Source organism: Pezoporus occidentalis, unplaced genomic scaffold (assembly GCF_034315485.1).
Source record: "Pezoporus occidentalis ecotype Australia unplaced genomic scaffold, CSIRO_AGI_Poc_V1 ctg68, whole genome shotgun sequence".
Taxonomy (NCBI): domain Eukaryota; kingdom Metazoa; phylum Chordata; class Aves; order Psittaciformes; family Psittacidae; genus Pezoporus; species Pezoporus occidentalis.
Window position 1 is genome coordinate 2232652 of NW_026916030.1, and position 27285 is coordinate 2259936.

Here is a 27285-nt window from a genome sequence, read left to right on the forward strand (position 1 = left end):
CAACTGCACGGGCAGAAGCTGGGGTTGTCCGTGGTGGGGAGATGCTGGTGGAGCAGAGACCCTCCTAAAAGTGCATGCATTCATTTCCATTAGAGCAAGCTGACATGCTGCAGGAACGAAATGGAAGGGTCCATGAAAATACAAACACTTAAACCTGAGCCATGGGTGAAGTTATCTACATGAAGGGAAAGAATTAAAGCAAAAAACACTATGGTGCAACCTCAGTCTTTCTGGTTCTTAGGTTAAGAGGGTCCATGCTGGACATAAGAGGAAGGCTAGATCTAGTGCCACAACGGGGATGTGTAGACGCCGTCTTGATTTTGTCCAATGCAAAAGCCCTTTGTACTTTATGGATCACTGTTTTGAGAAGGAACCATGACCAGAAAACAAAATTCTGCCTAGTAAAGTGAGATTTGCTAACAATAGCTTGGTTCTATGTTTGCTTTCTTAATTCTGCTTTGGCTCTGTACTAAGCGAGGCCTGAAGGCAAACAGAATTGGTACTACTTAACATAATACTTTGACAAGCTGCTTCATGTTTTGACCAAATAACTGTGTGATAAATCTACAGAATCAAAACCTTGAATGGCTCCCTGGAGGGAAGGATACTTTGATGAGGGAGAAGGGATTTTTCAAAGGCATTACAGAATGGGTTTCTTTCTTTCCTTCAGCAGTGATTAGACAGCCTCTAAATGGTCTTTTTCTGGGCCAGATGGGTTATTTGGACTAATTGGCAATTGCCTGACTGTTTTGAGGATACCAGAGTCACTTCCCCCTTCCTCCATCCTTCTGTCACTGTGTTGCTGCAGAGATGCTGCCATGCGGTAGGTCTGCTGAGGGGGAGGATGCAGCCCTCACAATGCAGAGCATCACTGGCCAGGCCTCGAGTCACCCTTCTACTTGCACAGCCACATCCAGTGTACCCCCAGGAACCCCCAAACCCTCTGAGCTCCAGGGTTTCCTTTCTAAAACAAAGGATTTTTGTCATGGAAGAAGAGCAGTGGGACACACTAAGACTGGATGCAGTGTGATGGAGGACTAGGCATCTACAGCTGGCTCCAGGAGGGTGTAAGGCACACAGTTACTCTTCAGGCACATGGGTCCTTTGGTAGAACTGTCCCAGATGCTGGTGCCTGCCATCAACACCAACTACATCTGAAATGCCCTGTGCCTAGCACAGAACCAAATGTAGCTCATGAAGCACTGGGTTCAGTGATCCCAAGCCATCATGGACCAGTTTGGTCCTGCTGCAGCCTGTGCTCCTGCCGTTAATGATTATGGGGTTTAAACTTCCAGCCCAGACACATTTTCTGTTGCCCCACCCCCCCCCCCCCCAGCCCAGGGCAATGCTGGTCTCCTGCTCATTTTGCTTCCTTGCATCCAAGCAGGGGGCAGGAGCAGTTGTGAGCTGGGGTAGGGAACACTGTGGTTAATCATTGACCTGTACACGAGCAGCTCAGGATGCTACTCTTTGTAGCTGTTTTAGAGGCTGTCTGTACCAAGTTCTTCACCTTTATTTACCCATACAGTAGCTGCATACCCAGCTGAGGACCCTTGTGTGCCTCCAGGAGACATGGGCACGTACAATGCCCAGTACCACGAGCCTGCAAACAACTGACAAACCATCCAGTGGCTTCTTATCCAAGAGCTTGAAAGCCCAGCCCAGGCTGCTTGCCTCTGCCTTAGCACTTGGCAGTGATGCTCTGGTACAGTTTTGATGATGAGACCTCTGTAACAATAAATATTAATACCATAAATCCCTTTTTATCCATAATTCCCACTAACTAAACCCAGGCTGTTTCTCTCATCATGATTCACTCACCTTGGTAAGCTCCCCTGAGGCTAACAAAGTCCTTGAACTGCTTAATAATCTGGAGTTTTGGAATGACACAATTAGTGTTGAATTTTCCTTCTCTTACAGTAACAGTCTTGTTTCCAAATTTGAGTATGATTTTATGGACAGCTTGAGGAGAACCCAGAGACCTTCCTTTAGATTTAGGGATTGCCCAGAGAAGGGGTACCACAGTCTGTTGGCAACTTCATTAGCATTCAGTGATTTCTAACCAAGGACCACTTGTACTTTAAAAGTCCCTCTTAATGGCTGTATCCAAATACCAGACCTGGCTCTGCTGCTTCTAAGGCAGGATCTTTCAGAATTACATGCCAAGTCTACTAACAGACCTTACATACACAGTCATCACAGTCCTACAGTGCCTGACCCCCTCCAAGATCAATGGCCTGTTCCAGGCTGGAACTGCTGTACTGTTGGTGCTCTTAGATGCAGACACATCCTTTCTGTGCAGCACTTGGAGGTCAGCTATAAGTCACTGGGCTTTGTGTAAGAAAGGTTTTCTCAAGCAGAACTGTTGGAGATCGATAGAATTAAGAGCTACACAGAAAAAGTCTCCTTGGCTGGGAATAAAGCAGATTATTTCAGTCCTTGACTGTCTCAGACCAGTACATAGCTTTCACAGCTCGTGAAAGCTGTTGGCATTGAGAAGTAGAAAGGTTGAGCTGCACCCAGGGCTTGAGCTAACAATGAGAATGAAGCCTGATTGCACCTAGCAAATGAGCCATGAACCTGGTCTGCACATAGCAGCACACTACACAGCTCAGCATCCCTCCCATCTTCATCCTGGTCTAGTTTGTAATCAAAGCTGTTTCTGAATGCAAATGGACGCCGAGTTTTCGTTCTAGCTTGAATTCTGCTTGCTCAAAAATAGAGGTGCCAAGTCCAGCTTCCTACCTCTGCCACAGACAGGCAAAGAAAATGCTAATTTCTCTAGTAGGTGGCTGAGAGAAACTACAAGACAGAGCTGGAAGACAGCACCCAAGATACATATGGTGTGTGATAACAAGTTTAGAAGCCAGGAGATGGTCCCTCCCTGCAGCATTTACCAAAAGCAGGTGTTAGTCATGCAGATGTAGCTTCTCCAGATTCTCAACAGCAAACTAGATTCCTCCTCCTCCTTTGGATAAGCATCCACCCTGGGTGGGCATGCTCAGCATCACTCTCCTCCGCATCCTGAAGTCACAGAGGCTTTAAGGAGGAGGCTGCAGCCACACTCTTCCTCCTGGCCACAGAGCAGCATAGATGCTGGATGTGGAGAACCAGGGTAAATCACCCCTGGTCCTCTTGGGACTTAGTTACCTGTTTGAACGCGTGGACCTTCTCCACCTTAACCTCACCTGTTCTCAGCCTCAGGAGCACTGATGCTTGCTCTCCATCCCCACACACAGAGCATGGCTCCCCAGCCTGCCTCCAATTTGCCATCCTCCTCTGGACTACCTGAGACAAAATAGCATCATTGCATAAACGCGAAGCATTGCATTATTTAGGGACCTGAAATCCTGGGACCTGCCTTTGTCAGAGCCCCAGCATGGCAGCAGGATCAGGGTTTCTCCCCATCTCTGTGCTGTGCCAGTGCGAGCCCCTGCCAGGGCCCTCAGTATGCACCCCTGAAGCCCCATCTCACACACTGCAGCTCCCTCCACCTGCACAACCACACCAGGGTGGCTCAGTGGGTTGAGACCAAATGTACAGTGAGCAGGAATCCTCAGTTGCTCCCTGCTCATGTCTTTGTGTGAGCAGTACCTGATGGCCTGGTCCTGGTGGCTGGGTGCTGGGTGGCTGTTGCTTAGCAGGGGGCTGGCTGTAACCAGAACAACTGAATGAATGAAGCAGAAAACGAACATCCTTGCTTTGGGGATGAGAAACCAACACATAAAATACTCCATTACCTTCCCACAGCCAGGTAGGGGGTCTGAGGCTTCTTCACAGAGCTCTGAGCCTGCCACAGGGTCCTGGCTCCTGCTCTTCTGAGCTTTGTTGTTTGAACATTGATGAACAAGGTTTAGAACAATTCAATCTCCTAACTCGCCTCCTGTCCTACAATCCAGGCTGGAGGGCAACGAGGATATGAACATCATGTGTACAAAACCAGGGCCTTCTCTGCAGGGCCTCTTGACACTGATGTTTGTAGGGAAATACAGAACTACTTGCAGGTATCAAGAGTGTATAATTGCAGTTTCACTTGTAAGGGTTGTTTCAGGTGACTCTGACCTGCTTCTAATGAAATTAGCACTTTTTATCCGCAGTAACCTAGCAGCTCTTTGAGGTAGGCACCATTTCCATGCTCATGTGCATTCAGTGCCTGGTACATGAGACTCCATTAGGGTGGGGTCCCAAGACACTACTTCATTACTGAAAGTAATTAATCACCCAGAGCAGTGCGGATGGAAAGGGTAATTTGTTTTCTCCTGCAGAGTGAATAGAGGTAGGCAGGAAAATGAACCCCAGCTTCCCTGTGAGCCGCGCTTGGCCTGCCCTGGTGGGACGAGGGCTGTGTGTGGGAAAGCTCCCTATTAAACCTGGGGACAGCGGGGAGTCCCTGGAAGTGACAGTCACACAAAGGGGCTTTTGTCGGAGAGGCACCAAAGGCCAGATGATGTCACCTTGTGCCTCTCGGGATGGAGCTCGGCACTGTCTCTTTAAGGGAGGAGGCAATGAAAAGGCTGCCTTTATCCCACCCTTCTTTAAAAGCAGGAGCAGCTTTGTTCCAGCACAGTCTGCCTGTTCTCAGAGGTGGAAAGGACTAATTAAAGAGCCACCGCTGCTCTCCCCACCAGCTCCCATCACCTCCAGGAGCTCTGCTCTGCCCTGCCCTATGGAGTGTCCAGAGAGGCTGGATCCACAGGATGCTCTCCTGTCATTCACAAGCTGCTTCTCTGCAGCTTCCAAACCCTTGCAGGAGGGTGGCGCTTGGTGCTGCTTCCTAAAGGACTGGTTTTTCCCCTTGGACTTTATGTCTTCACTCACACACAGCCCCAGAGCATCTCCAACCAAAACAGGAGGCAGCAGGAAGCAGCCAGACCAGACATGCCCATCATTCCTACTGTTACCTCTTCAGAAACCTGTGTCCCATAAAGAGCATCCTAAAAAGAGACAGAATCCACCTGCATCTCTGCAGAGCTCTAACACAGCCAGAGCCAGGACTAAGAGGCAACTTCCAAGAAGCTGCTTTTCAAGCTAAGTCAGGAACTGGCTAAACACAGCTCCAGTGTCCTTATGCTGGCTGAGGGGCTGCAGGGCATAGGTCCAAGAAGACCTGCAGGTTAGGCCAATTAAAACAGTGCTGATGATGCCAAGCAGGAGGCTCCAGAAGCATATCTGAGCTTAGTGTCAGGTTTCTGCATTTCCCCCAATGCCTTTCATCCCTCAATCCTCCAGTTGCAGCGAGGGGCATTAGTGAAGGGTTTGGCCAACACATCCCTCATCAGGGAGGTGTTTGTGCATCTCCTTGTACCAAGACAAGTGTGAGGGGCCACACGCTGCCCCGGGGTCAGGGAGCAGCCAGGGTGGCTTTGCTCAGTGAGGAGGAGCTGATAACATGGCCCTTGTCAGCCAGGAGCCCACCACATCATACCTGAGCAGGATGGGCAGAGCAGACCCTGGGGAGCAGCCAGGCTCAGCCAAGGGTCCACATCATCAGGCAGGTCCATGCTGGTGGGACAGATCTGTTTCGAAGCTGGGAAGCCAGTCTTCAGGTTGGGATGAGCAGATCCATGGCCGGGCATGACTGGAGACCAACATCTCTACCCTAGAGCTCAGGAAAGGAGTGAGGGCCCAGAGCTGAACTTAAATGGAGCCTCTGCTCATGAGTGTGGATAGAGACCTCAGGTGAGGCTGGTCAGGACCATTAACACCTCTTCACAGCTGGTCAATGTGAGAAGAGCCAGAGGTGAGAGATGCCTGAGCAAGCCAGTGCAGTTGATTCTGTGGCCTGATGGGCAGAGTTTGAGCACATAGACAGGAGTTTCCCATTACTCCTCTCCTCACAGCCATGTGGCAAATTGTCTCCAGCTCCTGCACCGAGGAGATCCACCTGCAGATCCACGTGTGCAGGGCACCAGCTCCACGCTGGCCGCAGTAATCCCTGTCAATAAATGACCTGTGGCCAGTACATCCCATGGTGCTTTCTTGGCAGGGCTAATCAAAGTCTAGCCCGTAAGCAGGTCTCTGCAGCTCAGGCTGCTGCCAGGGACATCAGCAGTGCTGGTCCAGTGCGGATGCAGGGGCTCTGGCACAGGGTGCTGTCCCTAGGGAGTTCCATACGCTCCTTGAGGACTCAGCCTCAATCACAGGCTCACTGTCCACACAACCCACCAGAAATACTGGGGTCCAGAGCATCTGCAGGGCTGGAGCACAAACCTGCACATGATTGGAGAAGTTATAGAATCATGGAATGGTTTGGGTTGAAGGGACCTTAAAGCTCATCCAGTTCCAGCCCCGGCCATGGGCAGGGACACCTTCCACTAGAGCAGGGTGCTCCAAGGCCCTGTGTCCAACCTGGCCTTGAACACTGCCAGGGATGGGGCAGCCACAGCTTCTCTGGGGAGCCTGTTTCCATCCTCAGCACCCTCAGTCCCGCCTGGCCCCGCAGGCAGCCCTACCAGAGCATGGAACTGGGAATGCATCAATAAACCCCGTGTGATGAACCACGGTCACATTTCCCTGCTGCCCTTCCAGGGACACCCAGAAACCCAGCGGGGCTGTGATAGCTCCTTGGCCCCCTCCAGCTCGCTGTGTGGGGACTGGGCTGCAGTATCTACAGAGAACTTGTTGGATGCTGGAAGGAGCTAATTGAAATGAGAGGGGATAAAAACGGACTTTGGGTACGTTGCCAGCATTCTCCTTGCCCATTGTCCTCCCCCTTCGGTTTCTGCTTTCCACTGAGCAGTTTTGTTTCCAAGGATCATAAATTCTCATTTTTCCACTGGGCAGGAGGTGCACTCCCGGCCTCCACCGCTTCCTGCGTCGCTTTTGTGTCCGTGTTGCCCAGTTACTGCAGCACAGACCCAGACTATGCCCGGCCACATTCACCCCGGCCATGTCCCCGGGAGCGTGCGCCCTGCCGGCGTGCACTGGGAGTTCATAGGATGCAGACGGGCACATGCTTCCCAAGAGGAACAAAGGAAAGGCCATAACCCAGCGGTCTCCAGCCGGAGGCCATGAGGGAGCCGCTGGAATGCCGCTGCCCACAAGGCTGTTGCGGGAAGGTGGGATGTGATGCAGAAGGGGGATTGGAGGCTGGACCACAGCCTGTGGTCCAAAGGGTATGGGAACTGACGGCACTGGTTTGTCAGCTCCAGGGCGGCTGTGTTTGGCCAAGCTGCACTTGCTGGGAGCAGAACGTGGGAGTTTTCTGTAGCATCGGTTCCAAGCGGCAGCGTTCCAAGCATCCGTAATTCAAACAGCAGTCAAGATAACACCGTGTCCTCATGCCGTGCGGATCAGTTCGGTTTGAAATTAATTACATTCCTCAGCTTGAAATACTTGGATTCATCCTGGCTTTTATTCCTAAAGCGGCGCTCACACGGTACCGGAGGTTGCGCACAGCAGCGGGAGGGAAGGATGCGTCCCACAGGGCTGGGATACAGCCAAGGAGCAGGAGCAGGGGCGCTGGGTCCTGCTGGGGTGCCCGGAGCCGGTCTGTCGGGGGGCAGAGCCGAGCGGATTTCCACCTCCTCATTGCCATGCTCCCTGTGTCTGTCCGGTGGGAGAGGTTGGGAAGGGGCTGGGACTGCTTATTGTTGGGGGGTTGTTTATGGACACATCCATCCTGCAGCCTGCCAGGCCGGGACAGGGCAAGGGGAGGTTAGGGGCAGGACAGCAGGTTACGGGCTGGCTGGAGGATTTACAGCTGCAGGGAGAAGCCATCCATTTCCAAGCTTGGAGCATCTTTGGGTGCACAAAGTACTTACCCAGCAGTGACTGGGAGCACTGATGCACAGCAGCAGCCACGTTTGAACCATGGCAGGAGCATGTCCTGGCTCTGCTGCTCTCCCGAGTCCGACCCTTCTGCTCTTTGTCAATGAGGGAGATGCATTTTTTGGAAACAGAGGCTGCCTTTAAGACCTTCAAACTCCCTATTTTATGACAGTTTCCATTTGCATAATGAAAGCCCTGATACCTTCAGTAATTAATCACATTAAGAATTGCTTCCTTGAATAACTCTATTCATGCAAGTTGTTCTTAGTGCTAGAAACTGCATATGATTTCCAATGTGCATTAGCCCATCTCTTTCATCAGCAGATGGAAGCTGGTAACTGCATGTGTAATTTATATCTGCTTGGGTGGAATTATCGGATGAAATATGCATCACGCAGCACCATTAACATTTCTAGTCATAGAGTCTTTAGCTCCTGGGTAAGTTAAGATTACATGCCAACAGTGTGTGGGACCGTAGGAAAGGCAAGGACTTGAACACGGGGATTTAAAAGCAGAAATGGGAAGTATTCCAGGTCAGATAGAGAATTAATGACATTGCAGAATTAAATGAGATGCATTGCCCCTTTTTTGACCTGCATTTTCTTATACAATGTCCAATTTTGTCCCATAGTAAAGAAAGCTGCCAGGCTTGATGCTGGATCACCACTTGTGAGGGCAACTCCAGGTCCTTTAACATCCAGAAAGCTTTTCCCCATAGGATAGCACAGGCAGCAGGAGAGTATCGACTGACTCACAGAAGGCAGCAGAGCAGATGCACGCTGCTGTGTGGGTTTGGGTTTGTTGGTAACCTTGACAAATCTGGGGGAAAATCACATCAATTCAGTAGTAAGAGAACAAAAATGAGTGCCTGGATGTTCTCTGTGTCAGTGCCAGGTTAGCCAGGAGCTCGGGCTCAGCTGTATGTTGGTTTATACATCAACATCTTTAATAGATGAAGTCTGCTACCTTGCAGTGCATTTTTCCGTGCGCTTTTTTGTCCTTACATAAATCACATTTAATTAAAACATTGATTCCTGCTTGATAGGAAGCAATTAAATGCCTGTAGCTGTATCCCATCTGCCACTTGTGTGTAGAGATGGGGAAAGAGCCCAGTCTGAGCTGGTGCAGCGTGGGCTCACGGGGCTTTTGCCCAGCCCTGCTCTTGGGAGCACAGTGCTCTCCCAGCTGGTGTTACTGAGCAGCCAGTTGGGTCCAGGCCATCCTACAGCTCCTTTAGGAAGGATTTTAGGGCCCAATCAGTTTTACCTTCAGGCCAAGCTAATTCTGCCCATGGCTGGGACCCCAGCATGTGGGGAACATGCATTGGCCGTTTGTAGGTGCTCTGATGAGGATGCAGGAGCAAGGCACAAGCAGCAGCAGCTATGAGCTGCATGGAGCAAGAAGGACCAGTGAACTCATGCGCCTCCTTCCTCGATGATGCTGTGGCAAAGGGCCCAATCCAGAGCAGAGCCTGAGGGTTCTGCCTGCAGATTGCAAGGGTCAAAACTGCCTCAGATGCTGTGTGAAGGGGAGGTGTGTGTCACTGGGGCAGAGGAGAAGCTCTGAGCTCTGCTCCTGCCTGCCCCACGTGCAGCCCCAGCCCCAGCCACCCCAGTATGGCTCAGGGCAGAGTGTGCCTTCATCCTTAGTGACATGGTTTATGGTTGATAATCTTAAAGGTCTTTTCCAACCTAGTTGATGCTATCATTTTGCTCCTGCTGGCTGTATGACTCTGCTCGGAGCTGAAGCTCCATACCAATCCCAAAGTCAGGCTGGGATGGTGCAGTGTGGTGTGGCAGCTGGCTGGAGTTCCCTGGCTCTACAGAGACTTGCCATCACTCCTGGCAGCAGCCAGGGATGCTGCTGCTCCCGACTGTTCCTTTCTGTCCAGGAGAGGAGGAAAAAGCATCTCTGCAAAATCCAGACTTGGACTTTGCTTAAAGCCTTTGAGTAAAGAGCCTTGTTTGAATGTAATTGCACCTCTGTTGCTACAAAGGGAAAATAAACTGGATTGCTCTCTCTTTCTTGGAAAGCTCAGCTAGTATTTTCCCAGCCATTTGTGCATAAAGAAAGATAAATAGCTCTTTAGTGGGCAGAGCAATCCATCCCGGCTTTATTGACATGCATGCGAGCAGACAGGGAGAAACAGTTTGGTGCTGCTGAGCGCAGGGGAGGGGGAAGCTCCAGCCTGGTGGAGATGGGAGCACGCAGTGAGGCTGGGCTGGGGTCGCCAGCACCACTTGGGTGCTGAGACCAGCAGCCCCCCAGATGTGTGCATCTCCTGAGGGTCCCCCCGGCCCACAGCAACCTGTAGGATGCTCCCCCCACCTCTCCCATCATCTCACTCCTCCCTATAGAGACGTGTATGGCAGACTTAGCCCTGGCTTCACACGCAGCGGTGCTAGAGAGAGGCTTTCAAAGAGCTTGTCTCAGAGTAATAATTCATGGGGAGATCAAAAGGCTGCGGTTTAATCTGGGGTCTGTCTGATACCATAAACCTTGCCGAGTGCTAAGGATTCAATGAGCAGCATCAAAAGCCTGATAAACACAAAAGCCACCCGATTTTCTGCCTAGGAGGCTGGTGTGGCTTACAATGGGTGCTGAAGAGCTGGAGAGATGCTTATCATCTTCTCTGCAATGCTGACACGGAGCCACACACAAAGTCCTTCACTTTTCAGGCTCCTGAAAGAGGTGCCTGCACTCCCTTAACATCCCCATTGCTACCTGCGGCTCTGCCACGATGTCCCCTTTGCTACATCCCGCCTCTGTTACAGCACCACTGACAGTATTAGGCTATTAAAATGGGATTTGTAACCTCTGCTTCTGCACTATGGGAACTGTACATTGAGTTAAACCAAAGGATTCTGTCTCTAATAGATACATGATGGCTGTTCCTGTAGCTGCACTGACAGTAAGGGATGTGCTGGTTTAGATAAATTGAGGATCTGGCTCAGGAATGCTGGATTTCTGATAGGCACTGTGGAAAATAGAAGGCATCGAAATGCTGTGTTTGGAGGCCAAATGTAGTGCCTAAACTGGAGCCAGTCGGGATCAGTGCTGTGAGCACAGGTCTCCAGAGCAGAAGGGCTCTGCCATGCTTGTGGCTGTCAGCAAAAGCAAAGCTTAAAAGCCAGAAGTTTAATTTTTAGCACAAGCGGAGGGGAGTTCAGGCAGCAAACACCTGCAGGTGAGAGCTGGGTTGTTCTCCTGAGCCCACTGAGGTTAATGTGATTATGGAAATGACTGAGGTGTGATTGCGTTATTGCCACCCATCTGGCCCTCCCTGCAGTTCACCAGCGATTTCATATTCCCCATGCACTGCAGCACTGACATACAAGGGCGCTGGAGATGCCAGAAATCACTGTGTGGTGTTTGCTGCAAGTGCAATCTCCTGTCGAGCCTCTGGGGCAGAGTCCCACTGGACAAGGCATGGCCAATGCATCAGGATAGTTCTTCCTGGATCCGAATCTACAGTCTCTGGATGTAGTCCAAAGGGTTGAGCTATGCTTATCCTCTCCCCAAGGATGCTCCTGACAAAGCCAGGATCCTGCCCAGCATCCAAGCTATGGCAGTGAGCCCTTCACAACATGGATTTTCTTAGCAGGATAAAACAAATTCCCACTTCCCTAGGATTAAACACTAATCCAACACTTTAATGTAAAACACTAATAGCACACACTGCCCTAGGTACTCGCTTTTCTAACCTGGGTTTTTCCTCCCATCAGTATGAATTCAAAGCCAAGAACATCAAGAAGAAGAAAGTGAGCATCATTGTGTCCGTGGATGGGGTGAAGGTGATTCTGCGCAAGAAGCAGAAGGTGAGACTTCCCCAGCCCCACTGGGGCACCCGGGATGTTGGCTCTAACCATGTCTGGGTATCGCCACTGTTCGGGCTGGCCACACTTTTAACCAAAACCGGCCTTTTTTGAAAACCCTGATTTTTCTTTAAATTCCCTGAATTTTCACAAGAAAACACTCCATTTCCCATCAAGCTAATAACAAAACCTCACTGAATAAAGAGTAGGGAAATGACACTGTAGGAAGAGGATATATTGTTGGCTTTCCCATCAAAACTGTCAAGATTTCAGGAAATAGGTTCTTTTTCTTGTTAATACGAGTAGGCTTTTTATGCACTGCCTGGGCTGAGCATCCCTCAGCTCCCCGCCCAGGCAGAGCTTCCTAAGCCCTGGCTCAGAGCCTTCTTCCCCAAAACGTGTTACTCTCCTGCATATTTGATGCTATAAATCAATCTTAGGGGCCATTTTCAGCCCTGAAGGCTGGGATCAGATAACCAGCTGTGATAAATGAGCAAAGACATCTATTTTTATCCAAGATACCAGTGAAACAGCCATTGATCACGCAGCCAGGCTGTAGCCTGGATTCCAGCTTGGGACAAAGGCGCCATTCTCAGGGCTCCTGCCCATCATCATGGTGGAGTTTCATTCTTACCTGACACACCAACTTTGTTTCTGCCCTCTGTTTACAGAGGAAGGAGTGGACCTGGGATGAGAACAAGATGGTGGTGATGCACGATCCCGTATACAGGTAGGTGCAGGGGGGTTACACCAGTAGGTCCCATCAGCCCTGAGCGACGCGCATCCCTCATCCCCCTTGCTTAGTTCCCAACACCAAGGCTGTCTTTCCAATGGACCATGAAACATTAACGAGGATGCAGAATTGCTGCTGATGGAAGATCCTTCTCATCCATTTTTAAGGGCGAGGTGGGCTGATGTAGCTTTGAAGCTGGCTCTGCTTTGAACAGGGTTAGACTAGGTAACCCCCAGAGATGCCTTCAGCTCGCATTACTCTGATTCCGACTCTGAAGACAGGCTTCCTGTGGTTTGCTTCAGAGCATGGCTCACTGTGGGCTTCTGAAGAGCCTTACTCTAAGGTGTAAGTGCGTACAGTGAATTAACCCCTACAGGGCATGGTAAGACAACACTGACTTTCCACAGGACTTGCCATGGGATCTCCAAATATTCTGCAGACCGCAAGCCCCACGCAGAGGCTTACACTGCCTGTAACCCTAATGCCTCAGGAGCCATCAGGCAACCTCAGCAGTGGTGTGTAGCCCCTGGGCACAGTTCTGAGCACAGGTTGCACCAGTGAATAGTTGTACCAAGAGCACAAAGCCCACAGCCTCAAGGACCGGGGTCGTGGACACTGGTTTTCTGTGTTAGAGCCCTTGGTGAGGAGATAAGGAGCATTATCTGTGCCTACCTCTCACTTCTGGTGTTCCTTAAAGATGATTACAAGACATGGTATATATACAGCAATAATTGCTCCAGCTGCAGGTCCAACACAAAAAAAATCCCAGTGACAGGAAAGAGTAAAAGAAAACAACATTTCAGGAATCCCTTTGGCTTCTTCTCTATTCAGACCTGAACTCTCTTGTCAGGTTTTCACCCAATTAAATCAAACATAGAAAGAGGTCTTTTAAAATGGTTTTGCAGTGCAGGCAGGGGAAGGAGTCAGCCTGATAAGGAGAGCTTTCCAGTCCTACAGGTTTCTTAGCTTTCCCACAACATCTTTAAAAAGCCTTTTCTACTTCAGAAACCAGATTTTCCATCAAGGCAGAAACACTCTAAATCCGTCACCTCCTGCTTGGTAATTGCAGGAGGGGGGCTGTGCCTCCAGCCCTGAGTGCTGAGCCAGCCCATGTGGGGACACTGGGGGCCCTCTGAAGTTGTCTGGGGGCAGAGACTCCCCTGGGTGTTTAATTCCCTTTGTCTCTCTCCCATCCAGAATCTTCTACGTGTCTCACGACTCGCAAGACCTGAAAATATTCAGTTACATCGCAAGGGACGGCGCTAACAACTCCTTCAGGTGCAACGTCTTCAAGTCAAAGAAGAAGGTAGGATGCTCCTGGGGCTACCGGGGGGAGGTCTCCAAGGGAGCCCAAGTAACCACTGGATGGAGATCCGTGAGGGGAGACCAAGGCAGCACCAGTGCTGAATGTCCCCAACACAACGTGCCTGGTGTCTGTCCCCTCCTGCCCCTGGGCCTCATCCAGTGGCCACAGTGGGTCTGAGCATGCCATGGGCTTGCTCCGCAGAGCCAGGCGATGCGCGTGGTGCGCACGGTGGGACAGGCCTTCGAGGTGTGCCACAAGCTGAGCCTGCAGCACGCGCTGCAGAACGCCGACGGGCAGGCGGACGGCGCCAGCGACAAGTCAGCCGAGGAGCAGCCCCTGGAAGGTGATGTGTGGGTCCCTGTGGGGCGGAGGGAGACCCCTCTGCAGTGGGGGGCTTTGGGAGGGGGGGACCTGCAGGGAGGCAGGTCCTTCATGGGCCAGCTCTAATGACAGCAAGACCTTTGGTTCCATTCAGATGGGGGGCATGGGGGTTCTGCCCTCTCTGCCCTCTCATCCTGGGCACCAGGAGCACTGAGGTTAAGCCCCATTGTCCAGCACGCTGAGGATCTGCCTTGTTCCCTTCCTCCTGCCTCTTTGCAGCATGGAGAGGGTTGGGGCATGTCCTGGTCCCTGGGCTGTCAACCTGGCTGACAGCCCTGCTCCAGGCCCTGGGTTCCTGCTGTGATCCTGCACAGAGGGGGCTTGGGTTTATGTGTCCGTCTCTTTTGAAGTTCACCAGATAAAGGGCTCCAAGATCATGGATGAGGTTGGCATCAACTCTGATGGCATCTGTGTGTCCGAGAGGGGACCTGGAGAGCTGCCAGGTGCCAGGGGTGACCTCGGCCTGCTGAAACCTGGGCAAGCCTCAAAGGATAAGAACTGCCAGGTAATAGAGGTGGGCTGGGGGACAGTCCCTGTGCTCTGCCTCTGCTGGGGTCCCTCTGCTCAGGGTCACTGTATCATAGTTTGATTTGGAGGGCCTTTTATGGAGACCCCATTGCAGACCCCCCCATTGCTCCTTGCAACTAAGCTGTGTCCCAGTGCTGGGACAGGAGAGGCAGGAGGCATGGGCATGGATGAGCAGGCTTCAAACAGGCTGGGTGAGCACAGGCAGGGCAGAGCACAGATGGGCTCTGCTGGAATGATCGCCCAGTGCTAGGCAGGACCTTCCTCCTGCAGCAGCATCCACACAACAGCCAGAAACTAAAAGGAGGTGTCTGGTGAGACAACCATTTCCCTGCCATTCAGGGTGCATTTCTGTGCCCCTGTTTGCTCATCAGACTGTTGACAGCGACACCCGGCTTCCCTCACCCCAAGGCTTAGGGAGCAGCATCCCTGAGGGGTCCCAGCCTGGCAGCACAGGCACCCAGGCCGCATTCAGCACGAGCAGTGGTTTCACCCTGATGAATAGCTGCTCTGCAGAGCTCCCCTGTGCGTGCTTCCAGGCGGCCTGAATGGCATTGCTTCATCTCACACAATCGGATCACTTGCAGGGCCTGCCTGGAACCAGCTGCGGTGAAATGCACTCAATGGGATTCATTTCCATGCCTGGAAAGGGAGAGCTTCCCTGCAGCTTCCTTCAGGGCCTGGAGCTGCCCAAGCAGGGAGAGCAGGGGGCAGAAAGGCAGCACCCACTAAACTGTCCCTAAACACCCTGTGCCAGGGTGGGAGGCTCCCTGCCGAGACCCCCAGTGCCATGCATGGGGCCACTGCAGGGTCCCCAGGGCACGGGAGGTGGCTCTAAGCTCACCCACCCTGTGCCAACGCAGCAGAACCAGGCTCTGAGCACCACGATGAGGTGCAGGGGGCTCATGGCTGTCAGGAGCTGTTCTGGAAGTGCTCAGTGGGAGCACTGCCCTTCTCATGCCAGTATCTCCACTGCTGGGACCACTTTTAATACACTGATGGCCCTGACACAACCACTGCTGCCACTGACAAATGTGTCAGGCAATGGAATACAGTCCAGCCTGGGCAGCCCCATCATGGGGAAAGTGATGGGGTATCTGACACCTCCTCCCTGGGGTCCTGCCCTCCCTATTTGGAGGTGCAGTCAGACACAGATGATTCAGCCCTGCAGTTCTCTGGGAGCGGACTCACTCCAAAACACATCCCCCATGGATCACACAGACGTGCAGAGCCTGACACACAGCCCAGGGCTGTCCCCTCAACAGACCCGTGGTGCCACGGGGACACACAATCCAAATCCCTGCCTGGTCCCTCCGCTCACCCTGCCTGTTCCTTTGTGCCCAGGATGCTGAGAACTGCTCGCTGCACCCGGCTGGCTCCCAGCCGCTGCTCAGCCCCAGCAGCCCCTGCTCCGCGGCCTCCATCACCCCGCTGGCCTCCCAGCACTGCCTCCAGCTGCTGCAGCAGCAGCTCCTCCAGCAGCAGCAGCAGACACAGGTGGCCGTGGCCCAGGTACGTGTCGTGTCCTGCCCCCCCGGGGCAGCACCAGCCCTTCTCCTCTCCCTGCTCCAGCCTCCGGCCAGGCTGGGCTCATAAAGGGGACACTGTGGGAATGGTACAGGGAGCTCACAGACACGGAGCTGGCTGCATGCATAAGCCCAAGCTGCTGTAACAGGGTGACAGGGGACCCAGCAGAGCCACCAGTTCCCATTTCATCCAAGTTTCGGAAGCCATCCCTACCAAGCTGCTTCCTGCAAACCGGCATCAGAGCGGGGGTCCCCCCTCGACATTCCACGTTACCGGGGATCAGCAGATCCCCTCCATCCCGTTCCACCATGCCCGGGATGCAGCCGCATCCCCCGTCCGCCGCTGGACCGGCTCAGGGGGTCCCGGTGGGGTGCGCGGCGGGGCCGGCAGGGGGCGCCGAAGCGCCGCGGCTCCCTGTCCCCGCCCGCATCGCCCCGTCCCGCATCATCCCGGTCCCCATCGCCCCGTCCCGCATCATCCCGGTCCCCATCGCCCCGTCCCGCATCATCCCGGTACCCATCACCCCGTCCCGCATCATCCCGGTCCCCATCGGCCCGTCCCGCATCATCCCGGGCCCCATCGCCCCGTCCCGCAGGTGCAGCTGCTGAAGGACCAACTGGCGGCCGAAACGGCGGCTCGGATCGAGGCTCAGGCCCGGGTGCGGCAGCTCCTGCTGACCAACCGGGACCTGCTGCAGCACGTCTCGCTGCTGGTGCGGCAGCTGACGGCGCTGGAGGCCCGGGACGAGAACCGGCAGCCAGGTGAGTGCACGGCGGGGAAGCCAGGGGTGGCGCGTCCCTGGGGTAAGGGGATTGGGTGCTGGGGTGCTCCCAGCATCATGCTTCTGGACCATTTCTGCACTCCTTACAGTCCCAGGGAGCAGTTGGGATGCTCCCAGCAGGCTCTGGGGTCACTTTGGAGCATCACTGCACTACTTGCAGTCACAGGGAGAAATTTGGGCGCTCTCTGGTGCCATCCCAATAAGCTCTGGGAGGCTTTGGAGCATCTCTGCACCCCTTAGGGTCCTGGGATGCAGATGGGATGCTCCCAGCACCAGCCCTTCAGAACACCCCTGCAATCCTTATGGTTCCAGAGAGCAGTTGGGGTGCTCCCAGTACAAGCCCAACAGGCTCGGGGGGGGGGGGCTTTGGAGCATCTCTGCACCCCTCATGGTCCAGGGCAGCAGCTGTGTTGGAGGTCCCCAGCTCTTCACACCCCCTTTTTGTCCCTCTCTCACCAGTTGACCGCTCCCTGCAAAACCTGTCCCTGGCTCAGTCCCTGTCCCTGAACCTGAAGAACCGCTACAGCCTGGACATCCACCTCCCGTCCACCTCCAGCCCCGCCAGCATCCTGGGCAGCCCCGTGGGCCCCGGCTCGCTGCCGGCCCTGGATCCTGGGGACTCCTACCTCAACCTCCTCAGCCTGGAGAGGGGCGGCCACCGCTGCGGCAGCAGGGATGGGGACGAGTACCTGGCGGTGCTGGAGGGGCAGGACGGGCTCAGCCGGCGCGTGGAGGGCTCCGAGGTCAGCGACTTTGCTCTGCTCAATGGCAGCAGCCGGCAGAAGGGGGACGACACGGACAGAGGGGACGAGGACAGGTGGGATGTGCCTCCACCACCTCCCCCAGCTGGAGCGGGAACACCCCTGCCCATCACCTCCTCTCTCTGCTTTCCTTCCCAGGCGGCCGCAGCCCATTCCCAAGCTGAATCCACCACCTCCCATCCTACGGAAGAGGTCAAGCAAGACCTCCCCGAGCCTGGAAGTGGAGGTGAAGCCCGAGAGCGCTGCCCACATGAGCCTGCCCAGCCCCAGCATCTCCAGCCTCACCAGCATCACTGCCAGCTCCCTCACCCTCTTGGACCCTGAGGCAAGGACTCCCGCACGGAGCAGTGCCTCCAGCACGGAGCCCATCCCAGCTGGGACCTGCCAGCGCGCTCTGGGCAAGGACAGGACTGGGGAGAGCGGGCAGATGTCCCCCCTGGGCAGCATCCATGACCCTGCAGCCACTGAGGCCTTGGCCAAGGACTTGGCTGCCCTGGCCAGCCCCATGGACAGCATGCTGCCCTTCTCCCCTGCAGACAATACGTGCTTGCACATCAGCTTCTCTGAAGATGAGCTGCTTGAACCAGAGCTGCACACTGCCCTGGGGCCCACCAGGGTCCCCTCTTAGTGGGACTGCAGTAGGTGGCAGCTGGCTCCCAGCAGCTCCATCCACACTGCTCCACCAGCCCACACTGCGGCTGGGGGTCCTGGTGCCCTGGCTGGGAAGCAGGTCCTTTTGCTGTTCCCATCCCATGTATGGGGCTGCCACACAGGATGCGACCTGGCCAGCTCACGCCCTCGGTCTGCACCAGCTCACACTGCCTTCCTGCTGCCCCGTCCTGTCCTGTCCCTGCTCACACAGCAGGATGCTGCCCGGGGTCCCTGCTCCAGGCAGACAATTCGTGTTCATCACTGCATCCCTTCTGTTGGCCGGGTGGCTGCAGGCAGCCCCGCACCAAACCCTGGCAGGATGTGTGCCATCGCCTGCTCTGCAGCTCCAGAGGGCCGGGAGCAGGCAGGCAGCACTGCTGGAAGCCAGGGATGGTGCTGGTTTGACTCGCCTTGGGGACATTCCCACCCAGCCAGCATTCCCTTGGGATGCTCCGCAGCAGAAACCCCCCTGGGTGTTGAACAATGGGAGCAGCCAGGCAGGGGCATGGCACAGTGCAGGGCTGTGAACACCCGGACAGGAGGCTGCTGTCATAACCCCATTCATCGGTTGTCACCTGCGAGTGGGAGCAGGCAGCACAGGCACAGTGCTGCTCCTGCACCCGGCTCCCCAAGGCAGGTGCCAAGGATGGTCCATGCTGTGCCCAACCCAGCTTTTGGGGACAGCAGCCCCAGTTCTGTGTCCCCACAGGGCAAAGCCACCACTGCCTCCCTCCACAGGTGCCTTTTCCCATGGCCCAGCACTGGGGCCACCCCCCCAGAGGCCAATGATAGGGTGCAGAGCTGGCCACTGGAGCCCTGGGCTACAGTGGGTGACCCCCCAGAGGGAGGTGCACCCGTGCCTTGGGGTCAGGGAGGGAGAGCCCTCCCGTGCCCCTCGGGCTGCCGGTGGCTGCTCCATCATGCTGGTTTCAGGGTGCTGTGGTGTGGTTGGGGTTTGGTCTCGGAAGTGCAAGTGTCCTGGGAGGAGTTAAGGTGTAAAAGAGAAGCCCAGCTCTGGGTGAAGGGCACCAAATGGCCCCTTGACCCTGGGCAGGTTTTGGGGAGGGACCCAAGGAGATGCTCGTCCACCTCGGTTGTTTGCAAGAGGGCGTTGGGAAAGTGTTGGAGGGTCAAGATGGGAACGTGCCAAGCAGGAATGGAGCCTGGGAGCAGCCACAGTGCTCGATCCGGGCACGGTGCTGCTCCCATGGGGGGGAAGATGGGAGGAGATGGGACATGCACCCCAAAGCCAGCCATGGCCGGGAGGAGCAGGATGGGAGCTGGCAGCATCCCCACTGGGGCTTGTAAAGCTGGGGCTGGGCTGTCCCATAGTGCGGTAGAGACGGCCCCAGCCCATCCTAGGAATGAAGTCACTGCAGCTGGTAACTGACTTTTAAAGGCTATAAAATAAAGGTGTCCACTTTGCAGAGCGAGTGCTGTGGTCTCTGCCCCACCGGGGGATGCGCACAGGGAGCCCCAAACTGTGCCGGTGCCCTTGGACATGGATTGGGAACCTCCAGGTATTCCCAAAGAAGAGTGAGCCCTGCTGTGATTGGAGGCTGCCCCGGGCCACCAGCCTGTCCCCTGCACCCTCCCATCCCCAGCCCCAGTTCAAACACAGCTCCCAGCAGCCCCATAGTGGGTCCCGTGTCCCCACACATCCAACAGGTTCCTCCATCAGCGATGGGGCCCATTTCCAATGCAAACCCCAAGCCCAGCAGCACTCAAACCGTGCTGCACGGCACCAAGTGCTGCTGCCTGCCGCAGCCCCACCGGAGCAGGCAGCCCCTGCTCCCCACACACCCCCTTTGCCTTTCTTGTCCCCATTTCTGCTCCCGAGACAGCCGCTGGCCCCACGCTGAGGAAGGGAATACAACAGGGAGGAGGCAATCACAGGCAGGCAGCAAAGCCCCTTTGAGGTGAGGAAGGGACCCCATGGGTGACACAGCACAGAGGATGGATGGGGACCCCATGAGACTCCTGCCATGCAGAAGGGGGGACCCGGCCCAACCCTGGGTGTTGGATGGACCAACAGCCTCTGTGGTGGTCCTGAGCCACCCTCCATGGGGCGGATGCCGCCTCCAGCGCGATGGAGGCAGGAGCAGGGAGCCCTTTCCCTAGGCCCACTGCAGACATCTGCCTGGGGGGGCTGCCTGCACGGGGAGGGGGCGCTTCCAGCCCAGCATCTTATTATGCTTCCTTCATGGGAAGAAACTTTTTCCTCTGCTGTCTGGTAAGCTGCTAGCAATCATCAGGCAGGCAGGTGGTAAAGATTCACATCCATCAAACAATGCCATTTAGTTTGTAACCTGTGACTAAATCTGGTGTTAGCTTTAATTTCAGAGTCTGCTTTAGGGCTCGCTTGTTAATCTCTATGCAAAGCAGATGAAATGAATATGCAGCATTTTGGATGTAATTGTACGGCTTCAATTCAGCACTATAATTTTCCAAACAGGATCTTGCAATCAAGCTTCTATTCATTAGTGTATAAACAATTTAGTTTCTCAGCTCTCCAGTATGCCAATCATCTCAATGGAGTGAGCATCTCCGACAAAAAGAGGAGGAAAGTTTCCTTTGTGTAACAGAGGTAAAAGTTGCTCCGTACTTCGGACAATTCCTGCCTGGCAGATCCATGGGCTGTTCCCATGGAGTGGCCCATTCCCAGTGCCCCACAACACTGCCCCACTGCAAGCAGCATGCAGGGGGACAATGCCCTGGTGACCTCCCAGCCAATATACACCAACAGTTCTAGGTGTGAGACCCCAGCAGATGAACCTGGACCATGCAGAATCAGGCCGGCTGGAAGGATGCAACCACACAGCACCACATCATCTCCCAGTGATGCTCAGGGTTCCCAAAGCAGCCCATGGCTTTGGGAAGGAAATGGCCGCCCCAGCCAAAGCCCCTGCACATCCTCATCTCCCCTACATCACACACCAGCTCAGCCTTCCCTGCTGGAGCCACAGGGCAGGGCACCACTGGACACCCCATATCCAGGGACTAACAGCAGCTCCTCCCATAGAGCACGGGTGCAGGGTGGCACAGGGATGGCTATGAGGCAGTCTCATGGTCTCAACCCCTCACACCTGGGTGCTTCCCTCAGCGGGCACCCACGGATGCTGCACACTCGCATCCAGCACCAGCCGCATCCCCATCCCTCCGCTCCCGTCACCGCGGAGGGACCGAGCGCCTCGACAAAGGGAAGCGCTGCCGGCGGAGCGCGGGCTCCGTCTCCAAATGAATATCGACAGCGCTAATTACAGGCCGCCATGCAGACAGCTTATTAGCTCCTCACAAAAAGACGGTATTGAACTCGCAGCCCGCGGTATTCACGGAGCGCAGCAAGACGCTCCCCAGACAGCACAGCGACCCAGGCAGGCGAGCAACCTCCAGCAAAACTAATTACTTCCTGATTGTCTACGGCCACCCACTGGGTATAATGGTATAGACTAAATTTGGCATATACATAACTAAGCACTCGGCACCAATTTGGCGCGCAATAATCATCCTCTGTGTTGCATAATTAAAATCTGATCACTTGGAATAATTATTTCATGTTCTCACTATTGGGTGAGGATTGCATAATGCGGGGTGGTAGGAGCCTGGGAAGGAAACTGGCCGTTCTTACAGGCATTGGATCCCTGGGAATGGTGCTACAGCTCCAGACATGGTGAGGGACCTGCTCAGTGCCGGCTGCCTCCGATGGGTGCCAACAACAAGGCTGTTTGTGGGCACTGGAGGAGATGGAGTCACCTTACTCTGCCCCTCTGTGGCAATGAGCACGGCCCCTGCGAGCCCTCACTGTTAGGGGAGGGCTCTGCCCGCTCAGGACAGGCTGTCCCCGTGTCCCCAAGCAAACACCCTTTGCGCTGACCTTTCCAGGCAGGCTCCTGCCACCCGGCCGGGATGCTCAGCACCGCCCGACCCCATTGTGCTCGTGCGTCTGCTAAAGGCATTTGGAAAGACACGGCAATAAGAAATAAACCCCCAAGTGGAACGTGTGTGTCTGAGCCATTCACTTCCTCTGGCGGCTCCCCGGGGACCCGGCGAGGAGGAGAAAGAATACATGGATATTGCACGCGCCCTGGCACCTTGTCCCCGGGCCAGCCCCGCCGCTGGCCGCTGCCACGGGCTCATAAATCACAGCGGGCGACAGCGTTTCACAGCTCGCTTCCCAGCCAGGATATGGCCATTCCTGCTGATTACACGGCCGGCGCGCGGGGGGAAGCTGCATCTCCCACTTCCAGGAAGGGAGGATCCGCAAGGAAAACGCATTGATAAAAAGAAGAACGAAATCAGCTTTGTTCACGTTGCGAAGCTCCCATTGTTCCTGCTGCGGCCGTCAGCCCTCGCTGGAGAAAGTATTTCCTCAGCGATAAATCTCCTGGGCTCCTCGCCTTGGCACCGGACCCTCCTCGGGTTGTTTTGACAGAGAAAGCAGCTTTACCACAGGGTAATTCATGGTGTGACTGGGGAGGGGGGGGGAATCAGGGACATCCCTGCGGCTGTGCTCATCCCGGGGGTCTCTGTCCCATGTCCCCAGCCAGACCCACACCAGGGGACCTGCGCTGTTCCCGTCCCACAGATCCCAAATCCTCCCCGTCGGCGCAGCACAACCCGGCACGGGCCTGGGGAAAGCAAATCTGCCTGCGGCCATGCTAATCCCAGCACTGGAACACGGATCGTGCGGTGGCCAAGCACTGGAAATACGGGAGCCGGGCTGACAGTGGTACAAGAAAAACAGATCGAGTTCCCAAGAAAATAGAGGCGAACTGATCCGATTTTCAGCAGCATCTTCGGGAAGCCCCAGCCCGTCCCCTCTTCCCTGCTCTCTGCGTTACAAACCACTTAATTCCTTGTTGCTTTGGAAACCCTCACAAAGACCCTCTGCATCCCCCAAAATAACGAGCAACAGATGCTGCTCTGACCCCAGCAACTTCCTGGAAACACGCATTTGTCAAAATAAAAACAAAAAGATTAATGTGAGGAAGGCTCCTAAATTATAAGGGAACAGCAGACGGAGCCCGGCCGCGCACGCCTGCATCGGGAACGGTGAGCACTCGGACAGAGCAGGAACACGGGGCTGGGCAGGGAGAGGGCTGCAGGACCGGGGGTCCCTGTGCCCCTGCTGCCCTCCAGCCCCAGGAGGGGATGCAGTGGGTGCAGGGGCAGCCCTGCCCTACCCCATCTGCCACACCTCCAGGGGTTGCAGGTTGGGATCAGTGACCACAGGGCTGCTTCAAGTCAGGTTTGCAAGATAACCTGAGAGTCAATGCAAAACCAGAGGCTTTCAGCATGAAACCCACCCCTGAGCAGCCCCCATCTCCAAAAGGGCAGCACACCATTCACTCCTCCCGTGTTTCTTGCTTTATAGGAGTAACTGGCTTCTTCTAGAGAGGTTTAAACCCCCTTTGCTCACCCACAGGGGGAAGGAGATGTGCAAACAACTGGTAACCAGGAACTTGCTGGTTATGCTTGAACACCAGTGGGTTTCAACCTCACCCTCTGGCTGCAGCCACCATGTTCACGCCTGGGCACAAAGCACTCACCCAGAGCATGCACAATGCCAGGGCTCCTGACAGCCACGCTGGTGAGTGACCCACGGCACAACCCATCCCCTGCAGCCCTCAGCACTCACCAGAGCCGCGGGCAGGCAGGGAGGCAGCACAGGCTCCATACGGGAGGAGCCCATTCTCCTTCCCAGCTTTATAGGATCAGCCAGAAACAAGCTGCTGGGGAGAGCTGCTCCTTGGCCTGGTGGGATGTGGGCTGGGTGGAGGTGGGGATTCAGTGCACCTGGAGCAGGGGGGTTATGGGCACATTGGGCATCCCCATCCCCATCCTCATCCCTATCCTCATCTCCTGGTTGCGCCCACCTTTCTGCTGCTGGGGGGCCTGAGGAACACCCCCACCCATGAGGGTGTTTTCTCCCTGGGGACCCCATGACCAGGCTGGGGGTGCACCCACCTTGGCGAGAGGCTGCAGCACCCTGGGTGAATGCTGCCCCGGGAAGGCAAATCCTGACCCAGGTTGGGCTGGGGGCTCAGTCCCCCCCCCAGCACCAGCCAGGATCCCTGCAGTAACCATGGCAACGGCCATATACATGTACATATTCTTCCCGTTAATCACAGGGACATCAGAGCAAGTGTCCTCACTGGGTTGTTCCCCACCTCGCACCTGGGGCCGTTCCCCTCTGCCACCCCTTCCCTGTTCCCATGGGAAGCTGCCTGTGTCCAGGCACCCTGGTACCTTCCGCAGTGATGTCCCTGGACCAAATCCTGGGTGAAACCCACCAGGAGGAGAAGCATCAAGCCCTTGGCTGCTCAAGATGTATTTGTCTGACCTCTGCCCTCGGTAAAGGACCCGGAGCGGGTGGATCAGCCGGAGGTGCTCACACTTACTCACATCAACCCCACCTCAGTGCCAGATTTCCCCCATTCACCCACCACAGCTGTCTTTGCCCATTGGCGTTTTGGGACCAAACACAACCCCCTGGTATGGAGGATGTGAAGGTGGATGTGAACCTCCACGTTTTGCTTCAGGCAGAGCAGGCAGCGAAAGCCAGGCAGGGAGAGCACAAACCCTGTGTGAAGGGGGCAAATAAGGTGTCGCCAGGGAGCACCACTGCAGGGGCAGCATTCCCAGACATTCCCAGACATTCCCAGCACCCTGCAGCTCAGGAGAGACAAGGTGGGGGCCCTGTTCGGCTGCTTCACTTCCAAAAACCAACACCCAGGCAGTGACTAAATGCTGGTGTGACCTGAGGGTGCAGACCTGCATCCCCTGATGGAGCAAAGCTCAGCAGCCCCCCAGCTACCCCAAGGGACCAGCCAGGATCCAATTGCCTGTCTTAAACAGAAGATTAAAGAGTCATGGAATGGTTTGGGTTGAAGGGACCTTAAAGCTCATCCAGTCCCAACCCCTGCCACGGGCAGGAACCCCTTCCACTGGAGCAGCTTGTGTCCAACCTGGCCTTGAACACTGCCAGGGATGGGGCAGCCACAGCTTCTCTGGGCACCCTGTGCCAGCGCCTCAGCACCCTCATCTCAATCTGATGAAGGGAGAAGCTGCTCCCAATGCTCCCAGCAGCTGGGGCAGGTGCTGCAGCCCAGGTGGGTGTCGGAGGGGGAAGAGCCCCAAAATGCCTTTCTGCCACAATAATGAGAGCCAAGCAACTGCCGGTGAGCTCACTGGTGCTGGCAGGTGCGTGTGGGTGCTGCCAGCTCCCGACACCAGTGCCAGGGCCCTCCCGTGCCAAGGGATAATGATGGAGCACAGGCACAGCGCCGCTGGCTTCCATCTCTGCAGCGTGTGCCGAGGACACTGCCTGAGGCCCGGCTGCATTCCCACTGCTCACCCATTGCCTTACAGCTGGCAGCACCTCTGCACTGCCAGGAGCTGAGAGGTTCTGTCCTGTGCCAGGAAAAGGCGCTCATCTGATGAGTTACAGGGAGGAGAGAAGCCAGCAGAGGGGATCATTCCAGCTAATCGCTCCCTTGAACCACATCGCACAGAGCATCGCACAGAGCATCACACAGAGCATCACATAGAGCATCACATAGAGCATCACACAGAGCATCTCATAGAGCATCACACAGAGCATCACATAGAGCATCACACAGAGCATCACACAGAGCATCACATAGAGCATCACATAGAGCATCACATAGAGCATCACACAGAGGATCACATAGAGCATCACATAGAGCATCACATAGAGCATCACACAGAGCATACATAGAGCATCACACAGAGCATCACATAGAGCATCACATAGAGCATCACATAGAGCATCACACAGAGCATCACATAGAGCATCACATAGAGCATCACATAGAGCATCACACAGAGCATCACATAGAGCATCACACAGAGCATCACATAGAGCATCACATAGAGCATCACACAGAGCATGACATAGAGCATCACACAGAGCATCACATAGAGCATCACACAGAGCATCACATAGAGCATCACATGGAGCATCTCATAGGGCGTCACACAGAGCATCACCTAGAGCACCACACAGAGCCATGTCCGCAGCCACAGGCATGGCTGGCTCTCATAGCAAGGTGCAGAGACACCATCTCCTCTGCTGCTGCCTGCCTTCTTCCCCAGCTCATGGGTGCTCAAGGAGCACTATATGCCTGGCACCACGGCATTGCCTGCAGCGTGGCCATGGCTCCCCATGCAGGCAGGCATTGCAGGTCCCACTGGCTATTCACACTCTCCCACAGGGATACGAACCACTGTGCTCACACTGTGGCTGCCCCAGGGCTTTCTGTGCTCTGCTCAGGCCCGTTGGGCTCTGCAGTGGTGCTGAGGCCCGGGCAGCCCGGCCCGCAGCATCGCACCCCTGGGGCACAGCTCACAGCCCTGGGCACATTTCCCTGTGTGCAGGGAGGGCTCGGAGCAGCCCTGCCCCGGCCCCACACCTCCAGCATTTGGGACCCACCAGTTTCCTCTGCCCTTTCCACTGAGCCAACCCGCACAAAGTTGTATAAACTTGAGGAAATGCGAGTCAAAGCAGAAGGAGCCCAAGGCTGAGCCAAAGCATGACCTCAACAACCTCCCCCTTTGTCCAGCCTGGGACCTCGGTGTCATCTGTCAGCATGAGCTGGGACCCCTCCTTCGAGGGATGCTCCAGGCCCTTCCGGAGGAGCGGGGCCCTGCCACAGCCCCAGCTTCTTTAATGGCTCTCTTATCTCTGCCGTTTCCCTCCGCCGGCGGCAGGTGATGCCCTCCCCAGGCTGCCAGCCCCTGCCTGCACCGGCCCCTCGAGGAACGGGTTCTTCTTGGTGGTGTCTGGGGCCATGTGGGGCTGTGGGAAGGGGCTCTCCCCATCGGTGGGCAGCAGCAGGGATGAGGGCTTGATGGAGCAGCCCAAGAGCTACCCCAGGTCATAGATGAGCGTAAAGCTCAGCTCTACCAACTGACACCATCCTAAGGATGCTGCTTTGATGCTACGCCCATCCCATCCTCAGGCCTGATGGAAGGGAAGCAGAGCCCGGCAGAACAGAGGCCAAGAGAAGTCG

General features: G+C 55.3%; 1 protein-coding gene and 1 long non-coding RNA gene across 2 annotated transcripts in view; both read left to right on the top strand.

The window, feature by feature from the left end:
- LOC134175457 (carboxyl-terminal PDZ ligand of neuronal nitric oxide synthase protein-like) overlaps positions 1-19677 on the top strand; it is a 32493-nt gene extending 12816 nt beyond the window's left edge. The window contains exons 3-11 of the mRNA XM_062641479.1: positions 11496-11588; positions 12257-12315; positions 13516-13624; positions 13826-13967; positions 14356-14510; positions 15875-16042; positions 16653-16818; positions 17298-17655; positions 17738-19677. Coding sequence (XP_062497463.1) covers positions 11496-11588; positions 12257-12315; positions 13516-13624; positions 13826-13967; positions 14356-14510; positions 15875-16042; positions 16653-16818; positions 17298-17655; positions 17738-18227 — 1740 coding nt within the window. The 3' untranslated portion in view covers positions 18228-19677. The remainder of the gene's footprint in view (positions 1-11495; positions 11589-12256; positions 12316-13515; positions 13625-13825; positions 13968-14355; positions 14511-15874; positions 16043-16652; positions 16819-17297; positions 17656-17737) is intronic.
- Positions 6305-7332, top strand: LOC134175298 (uncharacterized). Its single transcript, XR_009968964.1, has 2 exons — positions 6305-7058; positions 7146-7332. It is a non-coding gene; the product is annotated as an uncharacterized LOC134175298 (long non-coding RNA).
- Positions 19678-27285: the final 7608 nt, after the last annotated feature.